Source organism: Accipiter gentilis, chromosome 19 (assembly GCF_929443795.1).
Source record: "Accipiter gentilis chromosome 19, bAccGen1.1, whole genome shotgun sequence".
In the NCBI taxonomy this organism is placed as follows: domain Eukaryota; kingdom Metazoa; phylum Chordata; class Aves; order Accipitriformes; family Accipitridae; genus Astur; species Astur gentilis.
This window is the reverse complement of record NC_064898.1, coordinates 3,494,542-3,506,905: the sequence shown is the minus strand read 5'-3', so window position 1 is coordinate 3,506,905 and position 12,364 is coordinate 3,494,542. Positions and strand designations below refer to the sequence as shown.

Genomic DNA, 12,364 nt, shown 5'->3' with positions numbered 1-12,364 from the left:
ATCTTCTGTAGTGATGTATTTTTGTATAGTTTATGCTGAGTTATATTGGAAGTTAAGTAACTTGACCTTTAGGTTTTTGAATAACCCCGTCCTTATGTGCAACAACTGATCTCTAGATAGGTCTGAGAGTTTTTGAATTAATGTTTTAGCAACTGAAGACCACTTTCTTCCATTACAGTTTAAGTTTCTTAATCCTGTCTTTCAGATTACTTGTTGAACGCATCTTTGCTCAGTACATGGTCCCTCACAACTTGGAAACAAATGAACGAATGAAATGTTTGTATTACCTTTATGCAACACTGGATTCAAATGCTGTGAAGTATGTGCTATTTTTTAATGCTAGCAAAATACTTTTTAATATAAATATTGTAAATTGGTTCTAAATTGTTACGAGTAGCCTAAGCAGGTGGTCAAAAGTAGTTTACAAACTATCAGAAAACAGAATGTAGCAATAGTATCTATATTTCAAGTAGAATTTTTGGGGAAAAAAATACCCTAAGAGATTGTTTTCTAACAAGGTGTGGTACCTTTTAATCATAAACAGCTAAAAAAGGTAGTGTCAAAGATCTGGAAAGAAGCTTGAGTGCATGTTGACTAACTCTAGATCTTATCTGACAGCTTTTCAATTAATATACTACACATTTTAGCAGCCAGGATGATTTAAGAGTGGGAAGGAATTACTTGTTTGTCTTTCCTCCTTCAAAATGCATCTTACTTTTGCTACGTGCCTTCTTCAGCTTAAAATGGGTACATGTGCATGAATTTGACTAATAACAGTTTTGCTGCCGTAATGTTCACAGTTTGATTGAATTTACTTAGTTTTAATTTGTTTTTCATGTAGTAGTACTCAGTCACTTGAAAATCAAATACAGTGGTTTTTTTCTCATGAGGTTGACTAGAAAAGGCTTTGTATATGAAAGAATAGCTTAAAAACACCAAAGCCTTCAAATACTGTAGAAACTGATGTTTGAATCCTCTGCATTTCTTGTATTACCTGCCTAAAGATATTACAACTGTAACAAACTAAAATTAAGAATAGTATATTAATAATAAAAAGTTACTGTTCTAGTAGTTCTTAGTACAGGCTAAACAAAAATACAGAATGGATTCTTTTCAGTACTTGTTATTTTGGACAACAAGTAACTTCCGAATTCTACAGTTTTCATATGCAGCAGTATTCATTTCAAAGACATAGTATGTTCAATTAGTTATATATAACTGACTTTTTACTTGTGGATTCTGGAAGTTTTTTAAATGAAGCTGTGACTTTTTTATTTATATGGCTTATTTTTCCTAGAAAGTGTGCTAATTTTCAATTTTACTGAATATCTCTAATGCATCTCTTACAAGTCTAATCATGTCCACTTTTCACAATTTATTCATCTAGTAGCTGCTTTCTGTGTGCAAGAAAAACATTGTTTTGATGATAAAAATCTTAAACATCTGCTTTAGCCTGCTTCTTGGAATGTTTTTAGAAGAGTGATTTCAGGCTTGTACAAATGAGTTCTTTATGGGCCAGACATCAGTTACTTCCTACTTCTTTTAAAGGCAGTGTAGTTAAGAATCTCAAATGAAACTTGTTACATAATCTGACTTTGTTCCAGTCTAATATGAGCAATTAAATTTTCCATATCATGCCATTAGGAAACATTTAGCCTTTGCTCATACAGCAGTGAAAGTTCAGGTGATAAGCACATTTCTGAGTCTGAAGTTGAAATGCACTTAAAGGCCCTTGTTGGACAGCTGTGTTATTTTTTTATTATTTATTTATTTTATTTATTTACTATACAAGTCTTATGAGGAGTGGCTGAGGGAACTGGGGTGGTTTAGCCTGGAGAAAAGGAGGCTGAGGGGAGACCTGATCGCTCTCTACAACCACCTGAAAGGAGTTGTAGAGAGGTGGGTGCTGGTCTCTTCTCCCAGGTAACAAGCGATAAGATGAGAAGAAACAGCCTCAAATTGCGCCAGGGGAGGTTTAGATTGGATATTAGGAAAAATTTCTTTACTGAAAGGGTTGTCAGGCATTGGAACAGGCTGCCCAGGGAAGTGGTTGAGTCACCGTCCCTGGAGGTGTTTAAAAAAGGTGTAGATGTGGTGCTTAGGGACACAGTTTAGTGGTGGAGTTGGCAGTGTTCACTTAATGGTTGGAGTCAATGATCTTAAAGGTCTTTTCCAACCTAAATGATTCTGTGATTTATTGAATAGACTATTTTGACAAATCTTAATTATTTTTTTTTTTAGAGCATTGAATGAAATGTGGAAATGTCAAAATCTGCTACGACATCAAGTAAAGGATTTAGTTGACCTAATAAAACAACCCAAAGTGAGTTCCAATTTATCTTTATCTTACCATGAATATGCAGTTTTACTTAATATGCTATTTTTAAATTCCATTTATTTTACCATCTCAAGCTTATTTTTAATGACAGAAAATATTGTGAAAGTTAACTGATATTCTATTAGACTACTCTTGTAGTGGGAAATGTGTAGACATTTTGTTAATAAAATTGAAGAGGAAGGCGTGTTATAGAATTTTTTAAAAGTTTTTTCCAGTCATTTGATACTAAAATATTTGCTCACAGTGTTTGAGTTACATCTTGCCAGGATTGTTCTGGTTCTTGAAAGGGGAAGAACCAGCATATTATTCTTGACTGCCAAATTGAGTAATTAAGAAAAAGTACCTATACACCCTAACTGCTTATCTTATGTCTGTGATCAGTAACACTGAAGAAATCAGAATTTTTTTATCCCAACAGGTTACTTGTTTCTCTTCCTTCTTGGAAACTTCTTAAATGTTGTATTGGAGGTACCAGACTACAGTTGAATTCTTTGTTTATGAATTTGCTCAGAAGGAAAAAATAAACATTTATTGAGCATCTAGGATATTCTCATAAAGTAAAATTTAGATTTGGTTTAGTTATATGTATGTGCATACTCATGTTTGAGGGGGAAAAAGTCATAAGATGAAATTCTGGTTATAGTTTGACTTTGTAATATAAATATATGACTTTATAATTTTGACTTTGATGCCAAAAGTCTAATCTGGTGTTTCTTTTACACTAATAATATATAGTATAAATTTTTGCCATGCTCACACTCATACAAGGGTGTATGTGATTTTTATTTTCTATATGTGTATATACTCATACCACAGTAAACTTAATGAAATTCTATGACTGAATTATCCATTTGCTGGAATTACCTGAACAAGGAAGAGTGGGTAACTGTGTGGTTGGATTATCTAATATCTGCTATGAAATGCTACTGTCTTGCAGATAGAGAAAGACTTATCCAATTAAAATGCATCTCTTATTTTTTCAGTCCTGACTGCAGTGAAATTTGTAATTTTTACTTAGTGCATTTAGAATTTAATACAACATTACAGAATATTTTAAGTGCAGTAATTGCTAGCACAACAGTACTTCATTGTGTTTCGGTCGCTGTATTGAAATATTTTTCAGGTACTGTTTTATATTCCCTGGTGTAGTTTAAATACACTTACACATTTAAAACTTGAGTGAGTTTCTTGATATTTTCTGCACTTCAGTTGAAAGTGAAAATCCAACTTTTCCTTTTGTTTTCGGGGAGATACAACGGAAGTTCTTTTTCAATTGTAAAATATCAAATATGATATGGAATTAAATGCGTAGGTTTTGACGAATGCCAGCCTAGGCATTGCATTCAAAACGGTGTATGCTGTTGACCTGTTTGCATTTGTCCATGTGGCTTTCATCCTATCTTTTGCTATTAAGTGCTAATCCTCTACACTTCAATATTCTTTTGAGTAACAGGACTACGTGGGAGAATTTTGCATTCCTGTGATAGTCTGAGATGCTGTCACAGGCAACAAAATGGTTTTGAGTCAGGGGATTTTACTTAATTTAGTTTATTGTCAATTAACATAAAATTCTAATTATTTATTCTGGTATTGAGAAATAAAAGCAAACAAAGAAACACTTAGAGAAACAGCCTTCGGCTCCCCTTCGGACACCTCTCCTCCCTGCTTCATGGTCTCCGGGCCCCTCAACATGCGCTACGCTCGGTCCCTTCAGCAAGGCAATGGCAGCACGGGAGACGGGGTTAAGGGCATGGCGGTTCATTTCCTTTTGCTTCTCCTCATTTCTTACCTGCTGTTCTGGCGTGGGTTCTTCCACCGGCCACAGTCCCTTTAGAGTCACACTTTCTCTAGCGTCTCCTCTCTTAAATACGTTTTCCCAGCAGCACCATTGGCTCCTTTGACTGGTTGAAGTCTGGGTGGGTGGTGGGTTGGCTTGTCAGTTGCAGAGCTGGCCGGCCCCTGACCTCCTCCTGCACGGGTCACCCCAACAGCCCTTTGCTACCCCAAACCCTGCCTGTTATGTCCAGTGCAGATGCTTAGCTATTTTTACCAAAACTTTTCTTTCTGTGATGCTCCTTGTGTGGTTTGTTTGGGTTTTTTCCCGCAAAATTGGTAATTAATTAAATCATTGTGTTTAAGATGAGCGCATTTTCATAATCATAAACTGAAGGGGCATACAGTCCAAGGCAGTAATAATCTTGAGACAAATATCCATTAGCCATTCAGAGCTGTAGAAACTTTGTTTTCTTTCAGGAAACAAAACTGAAATGAGCTAGTAATGTTTTAGAATATGACTTGGTGTTACCACACATGCTTTTTCACTTCAGTCTAATTTCTCCACTTTATAGCTTAATTGGTGGTTTGTTCTCCTGAGATATTGTCCTTGTGGCAAGTGTAGGCATTGTGAGAGCTCCTGGAGATGAAGAGGGACAGGACAAGCAGCAGTGTACAGAAGTTGCCACAGGGAAACTTTGATTAGGTAGTAAGCAAAAAAAATGCAATAAGGGTGATCAAATATGGGAACAGGTAGCCCAGAGAGGTTGTGGAATCTTCATCCTTGTGAATATTTAAAATGCAACTAGATGAGGCCTGGAGCAAAACCTGGTCTAAGTTGGCCCTGCTTTGAGTAGGTAGTTCAACCAGGTGACCTACAGTTGTCGCTTCCAACCTACATTATTCTGTGATTATACATCTTTGAATTTCCCAGTCCACTGTTTTTGTCTTCTTAGAAAGCTTTTTCTGCTATTTAGTGAAACGCTTCGGGCATTCTCCTTTTTCCTCTTGAGGTTCTCCCCAGTGTAAGCACTATTGAGGAGACTGAAAATGTGTTAAGAGTCTGAGACAGAACAGACATTGAACTTACCTTTAAGATGAGTTACTTTTCTGAAGAGCAAAAGCATAAATCACAGCTCCTCTTGTTTTCTCCTACAGCAATGGTATACAGTTAAATAAAATACATAAACTTGCCTGTTCACATGCAGAAAAGTGGGTGAGTGCTGGTTTGTCTTTATTGGAGTATAAGCTTCATGAGCTGCAGATACTTCCATATCATGAATGCAAGATAATGTACATGAAGTGCCACAGTAGATCTTCTAAAAACAAATGTTTATTGATCTTCTTCAATCTGTGATTATCCAGTGGAGTTATACTGCTAGAAGTTAATACTTCTGACTCAGGTTATTTCATGTTTAGCTGAATGGTTAGTAGTTTGCTCAACTTAAGGTCTGTTTAAATGGGAGCTTTAGCCAGTACTTGAACACTTAGCCAGTATTAGAAGACCAAACCAGTCAGAACCAAAGCAACCCCACAGTACAGTTGTGGTATTTTTCTTCGGAGTTGCAAGAGGTGTGAATATGGAGATTCTGTATCTGTTGACATCTGTATAGCCTCAAGTCGTGGCAAGGGAGATTTAGGTTAGATACTAGGAAAAATTTCTTTACTGAGAGGGTTGTCAGACATTGGAATAGGCTGCCCAGGGGAGTGGTTGAGTCACCATCCCTGGAGGTATTCAAAAGCGCGTAGACGGGGTACTCCAGAACATGGTTTAGCGGGCATGGTTGATGGTTGGACTCAATGATCTTGAAGGTCTTTTCCAACCTAAATGATTCTATGATTCTATGATCATTATTTGAATCCTGTAAACCAGATTTGATTTCTGGTTTGTTTTTTTGTTTTTCATTTCTTGTCTGAACATACCTGTTCAGCTGTGACAGCCAGAAGCCCCCAAAAGGACTGCATTCTTCTGACACTAAAAAGTGACGGAAAGTTCTGCAGAAATACTTTAATGGCTAGAATTATGTGCCAAGTGTCCATGTTACAAGATAGAGAGGACATTCACTAAAAACATTGCTTGTCTTAATCTCATGCTATATTTTTCTTATACTCTGATCTTTCTGCGGTTGCCACTATTCTCAAACGTTGCCAGATTTTCCACAAATTTGCTAATTAATTTCCTTTTTTTTCTTTATGACAAAAAGCCTGTGCAAATACATTAGAACTCAAAATCCTATTTTCTTTCATAGTACCTAGTTAACTGCAGAACAGAAGTTTACTCTGAAAAGTTGAAGGATACACCTGGAAATAGACACTTCCACGTGTTAGCCAAGGTTGCTGTCATAAATTGTAACTTTGTTATCTCCAAAGCTGATATGGCTTGTTTGAACCTTATTTGAGATCTATACACAGATTTCATTAATAAAATGCAAAGAAATTAGATGTACCTGAACAAGAATTTGACCTCTGTCTTGAAGTTTTTATAATAAGAAAATGTTAGTGTCTTTCAACACTACCTCTTAGTGCTCTTTCCTTATATGAACCTGATGAAACGGCCCACTGTAAGTCTTCATTTGCCTCATGTTAAGTACTTTGGTAAGAAGAGACCTTTTTCTTCTAAGGTGAGCCTCCTTTCTGAGTTGATTTGACGTTTTCTCGTTTGTAATTTTTAGGCTTGTCTACTATCACTTTTGTCTATTGTAAAGTGAGTTCTATAAAAGACAATTCTAGCAATGGTGGTGGCTAAACATGGTTCTTTTTAAATTTAAATACTTTTCAGTAAAAGCGGTTGTGTTTCCATTTAAATCTTTTATCGGAAGAATATAATTTGGTAGTTGTAGCCCATAATTGATACTATTTAAATGCATTTATTAAGTTTTGCAGACTTTGTAAGTTATGTTACTGAATTTGATCTGTCAGAAGTCAACTGGCAGAAGAACAGCTTCCTTCATGGTTTGGAAGCTGATGGGTCTATGTGCTTTTGACAGTATTGCTGTAAGCTTCAATTTTCTTTCAGGTTCTAATTTTCATTTTACTTACGAAGATTTCAGAGTTGTTTAACAACACTTACTACACAGCAATGAAAGATTTAATATTTTTTTTTTCCTTCTTTCATCCACCTTAACACTTTTCTGAAGATGATTAGGGTGTTATCTTCACTGTACAGTTAGGGATTCCCTTTGCCATTTTTACTGATAATTCCTTAATATTTCAAACTTCAGTGTAATTCCTAGTCTGTAGAATACTGTGGATTACAGATAAAAGTGGGGGAAAAGTGTCTTGTGAACTAGTTTGTCTACCTTCAGTAGGACGTGATAGGTTGTAGAAACATGACTTGTATGTTAGAAATGTAGTCTCATGAAGAAAATGTACTTGCTGTGTAGTTTTACCTGGCTGTGAAATTTGTTGTATTCTTTTTTCCCTCTTCCATTTACTCAGTGTCAGAACTAACTCTTCAGGTGGACTTTGCATGTGGAATTTGAAATCATGTATCAGAGGAATTGCTGACAAAAGGAAAATAAATTAGTTCATCTGTTTTGTGTAACTTATTTTGCTTGTAGGGTGCTGTTGGATTACTTTATATCAGCAACAGTTTCCTTGAAATCTAAGCTTCACAGATATCCTGTAATGCAGTTATGTTTTAATTTTTTTGTTGTTCTTGTGGTCCCTGATTATTACTTTCACAATTACACTGCTATCATATGCCTTCCCTGTTCAGCTGAACAGGGGTAGCAATTTTTTTTATTATCGACTTGCTCCATTCTTTACAATAAGGTGGGAACTATTACCAAAACTACTTAAAATCAATATCTGAACAAGAAGATCAAGTGAATTTAATGCTTGCTGTTTGTTTCATATTTAAAACCAAAGAGGCTTTAGATGGAAAACAGTTACAGAAATAACCCATTTGTGCTGTTCATAAATTATATAGTAGATTGAAAGGTAATAAAAATATTTTACCTAAGTATATTTGAGACAGAGTGATACTGTAGGCACGATCTACCTTTTACTTCTTGTAACTGTCTAGCATTAACTTTGCAGTGGTGGTTTTGATTTCTAACACACTGATGTGTTAGCAAAATGGCTGCTGACTTGTTGATAATGCATTGCGGAATTTTGCTCACTCCGTATTCAAGTGGAAATATATAATGTAAACTTTTTACTTAATCCATTTTTCTTTTGTGACTTGCAGACAGATGCCAGCAGTAAAGCTATATTCTCAAAAGTGATGGTTATTACAAGTAAGTCTGTTGAAGTATTTACACTGTCTAAAAATTACAGTTGAACCATATTGCTTTCTTGCTTTAAAAGTAATGAGATAAGCTAAAAAAAGTTTTGTAACAGATAAAACTTATAACAAATAATGATAAAACATGATGTAGTAATATGCTTTAAAGAATTAAGACAACTATAAGCAGAATTACTTCTTTACTGTAAAAAGTCTCTAGTCATGAAGCTTATCACATGACAGTTTGGCTACATCTGTTATGGACTAATTAAAAATCTAGATGATCTAGGGTGTTAGTGGCTGCTTTAGCACTTACTATAGAATATATATTAACTGATGTTAACTAACCTACTAAACTATCTACTAACTAACCTGTCTTTGAGGTGCTGATATTGTAAGTGCTGTTGGGAGAATCCAAAAGAGTTTGGGTTTCAGTAGCAGGGAAGACACTTTGGAAACTGAAGAACTTCTGTGTAACCTGAGCTCTTGACAAATTAAAAAACCACCAACGAAACACCAGTTCTTGTTGCGCCCCCCCAGCCTACCATGCCAGTAGCATTAAAACCAGTATGAAGAAGAAAAACTTGCTTTACAATTCTGAATTTTTTAAATTTTTTTTTTTAAATCAACCTTTTTTAAAAAAATGCCAAACAGATGCTACTTAAGGCTGGCTACGTTTTGGAAAAATGTTCAGGAAAAACTGAATCTTGCTGTCTGGTTGGCCATGTTCCAAATCCTTTTTTCCTTTTGTTTATAATATAACAGTTGATCAGTTTGTGATTTTTTTTCTGATTCTTTTAGTTCTGTGTCGCATTTTATTAAAAAAAATAATTTAAAAAAATCATCAATGCAGCAAAACAAATATTTAGTAGAACTTGGTTTGAACTAACTATCCTGTAATCCTATACCATTTTCTGTGCCAACTTTGCTTAACACCTACTGTACCAAAACCATGAAACATCTTAGTATACTAATACTTTTCCAATACATTGTCTTGCTATAATATAAAATGTAAATAAAAAATTAATATGTAGTTTAAGAAATGCATTTTAAAAGGTTTTTTTAAAATGTTGCAAGCTGTTGTAAAACTTACATTTAGTTGAAGGGGTAATTTAGCAAAAATACCCTTTTGATGTTTTTCACACTTGTCAATATCAGATGATCTATATACAGAGTATACTTTTCTGTGGAGCATAGGCTTTGCATTCTGAGGTCAACTTCAGCTGTTAATATTATTAACAAGAACAGCTAGACTTGCTGAAAAATGAGTGTGAGGGGCGAGGAAAGCAAATAGCCAGGGGAGTTCTGTGAGTACACAGAATTTTTAGAAATTCATGTCCTTATAGATATGTCTGAACATGTTAAGCTGTTTGGGGGTTTCTTTGGTTATTTTTTTTCCCCCACCCTTCTTGGTTAACTTAAACACACATAGAAACTTTCTTGGTGTAACATTTCAAACTTATGTAATTTAGAATAGTGATACTTTTGTTTATTAAAATAAATAGTGCTTTCTTTTGCTTATTTAAAGGAAACCTTCCTGATCCAGGGAAGGCTCAAGATTTCATGAAAAAGTTCACACAAGTTCTAGAAGATGATGAAAAAATACGAAGTCAGTTAGAAATGCTTGTTAGCCCAACATGTTCTTGCAAACAGGCTGAAGGATGTGTGGTAAGAATTGCTCTTAAAATATGTGAATATTTTTGGAACTGAATTGATTATAAACTTAATTGAAACTTATATTGCAGAGGGAAATAACAAAGAAGTTGGGCAATCCAAAACAACCAACAAATCCTTTCCTGGAAATGATAAAGTTTCTTCTTGAGAGAATTGCTCCTGTGCACATTGATACTGAATCCATCAGGTATTTTTGTGTGTGTGATGTTAGCCATAGATCACAGGGTTTGAAATTGGGGTTTCTTATTTCGCCTTTAAGCACAAGCAGTAATGGATTGGGTGGGTGTGGTTTAAGGCCTGGTGACCTGTGATATTTTCTACTGTTTCCCCTTGCTTAGGGGTTTTTGTTCCCTCATTCAGAGTGTAGCCACAGAAACAATTGAATTGTCATTCAGCATAGCAAGGACAACCTGTCAGTAAAAATGGATCTGTTGCACTGACTTATTTTAAAAGAAATTTCTGTCCGTGGCTATTCGCTGAAACTTTCCACCCAGAATATTAGCTCATAGTGACATAAACAGTAATTTAACTGAGGAAGTAAAGATTATAGTGATGAGGCATCAAGACTGTAAGGAAGAGCAAGGCAGTGAAGTTGTGGAAGGGGGAAAAAAGTAATTGCTGAAATGATTATTTAACAGCTGTATTGTAGATACGTGGTACCTTATTAGAGACCACTAGTTCTGAATACTGGTAAGTTCTTATCTGTTAATTCCATCTACAGTAATTGACTTCTAAGTACTTGAGCTTTTCAGTTTCTGCCTGTCAGGTATGCAATGTAGTGGAGCCATTGAGATTTCACTTGAAAATCTGTTTCTGATCTTGCACTAAATACAATGTGTAGCTGGATTTTTACTTTAAATATGAAAAATAAATTTTTCACATTCACAGAAACAATATAAAATGTGTATTTAAAGTAATATTCATATGTGGCACAAAATTGTAATACTTCACTACCTAATTACTGGGTGACTGTCATACAGTATACAAGCAAAAAAAAAAAGTAGTAAAAACCACATATTTTCAGTTTTGCCAAAGAATTGGTCTTCTCCCATTTTTGTAAAATTTCACTAAACTTCTGCTTCATTTTTGAGACTCAGAGTGTTTGGTTTTATTAGTAGGTGGTCACTTTTGTCCAATTAGGGATGGGAAAAAAAATTGGAAGTCTGGGAAGTCTGACTAGGAGGTCTCTCCCTTGGTTTGCTACCACTTGCTTGCTTGTTTGTTTATTTTTAGAGGTTTTTTTGTTGTTGTTTTGCTTTGGGATTGGGGGGAGCGGGGGGGCTATAAATATCATTTACAGGATGTACCGAAGGAATATTCTGAACACAGTTCAGCTCTTGATAGGGAAGCTGCCTACACCACTCACTGATAGGATCATTTGGATAATCACCTTTTCTTTTCCTAGGGTACACTGTAAGGAAAAAAACCCAAGCATTACTGTCAAGTTGAAATATACAGGAGATAGGTCTTCTAAATTTTTCATCAACTCTTAGCACAGCTGTTTAACAGTTATTTTTTTTTTTTTCCTCTTGGTTATAGACTAAACATTGTAATCAGTTATTTTCCCTCATTTATTCAGAATCTATAGCAGCTAGTAACCTCACCATAATTCTTACCTGAATTTGTTGTTGCTTGTAATGCTCAAATTGTTTTCTTATTTTGGTCATCCTTCCAGAGTAACTTGTATATAGTTCTTAATTCATGGTGGATAAGCATTTTTTAACTTAATGCTTCATAAGCTTTTATTTAGATAAGGGATGAGGGCAAGCAGATTATCTAGTTCACATATATATTTTGTGACAAGCTTATGTTTTAAATAAGTTCCTTTAATAAGGTTATGTCTTAAACTTATGAAAATAGTAATACACAGTGGAATTACCGTAAATACAAGGCCATGGTTTGTTTTTCTCTTCAGTGCCCTTATCAAGCAAGTAAACAAGTCTATAGATGGAACAGCTGATGATGAAGATGAGGGTGTACCTACTGACCAGGCAATCAGAGCAGGTCTTGAATTGCTTAAGGCAAGTATACTCCTGGTGCTCAGTGCGCATGTGAAACTTTCTGAAGCAACCTTATTAAACTAAACTTTTAATTTGCACTCAGTATCGTTAGTCATAAGCATGTGGTAGCTATATGGAAGAATACTGGTTTGGTTTTTTCTATATGCTCATCTTACGTGGCACATAAGGTTATTTTATAAATCATTTACAAGTTTTTCTGGAAGTCAAAAATAGTTATGTGTGTGACATCAGCTGGCTTTTGATTATTAGAGTGTGAATTCAGCAGTTTGTGAATATAGTTATACTACTTTTAGAACTGTACTTGTATATCAGTACAATAATGCGGTTCCC

The 12,364-nt window shown here is 35.0% G+C and overlaps 1 protein-coding gene across 4 annotated transcripts in view; it reads left to right on the top strand.

Annotated features, from left to right (window-relative positions):
- Window positions 1-12,364, top strand: part of PDS5B (PDS5 cohesin associated factor B) — a 115,618-nt gene that overhangs the window by 57,942 nt on the left and 45,312 nt on the right. For all 4 annotated transcript variants that reach the window (XM_049822911.1, XM_049822913.1, XM_049822910.1 and 1 more), the window contains 6 exons: window positions 206-319; window positions 2,242-2,323; window positions 8,304-8,352; window positions 9,868-10,007; window positions 10,085-10,200; window positions 11,929-12,034. In XM_049822911.1, the coding sequence (XP_049678868.1) occupies window positions 206-319; window positions 2,242-2,323; window positions 8,304-8,352; window positions 9,868-10,007; window positions 10,085-10,200; window positions 11,929-12,034 (607 nt within the window). The remainder of the gene's footprint in view (window positions 1-205; window positions 320-2,241; window positions 2,324-8,303; window positions 8,353-9,867; window positions 10,008-10,084; window positions 10,201-11,928; window positions 12,035-12,364) is intronic.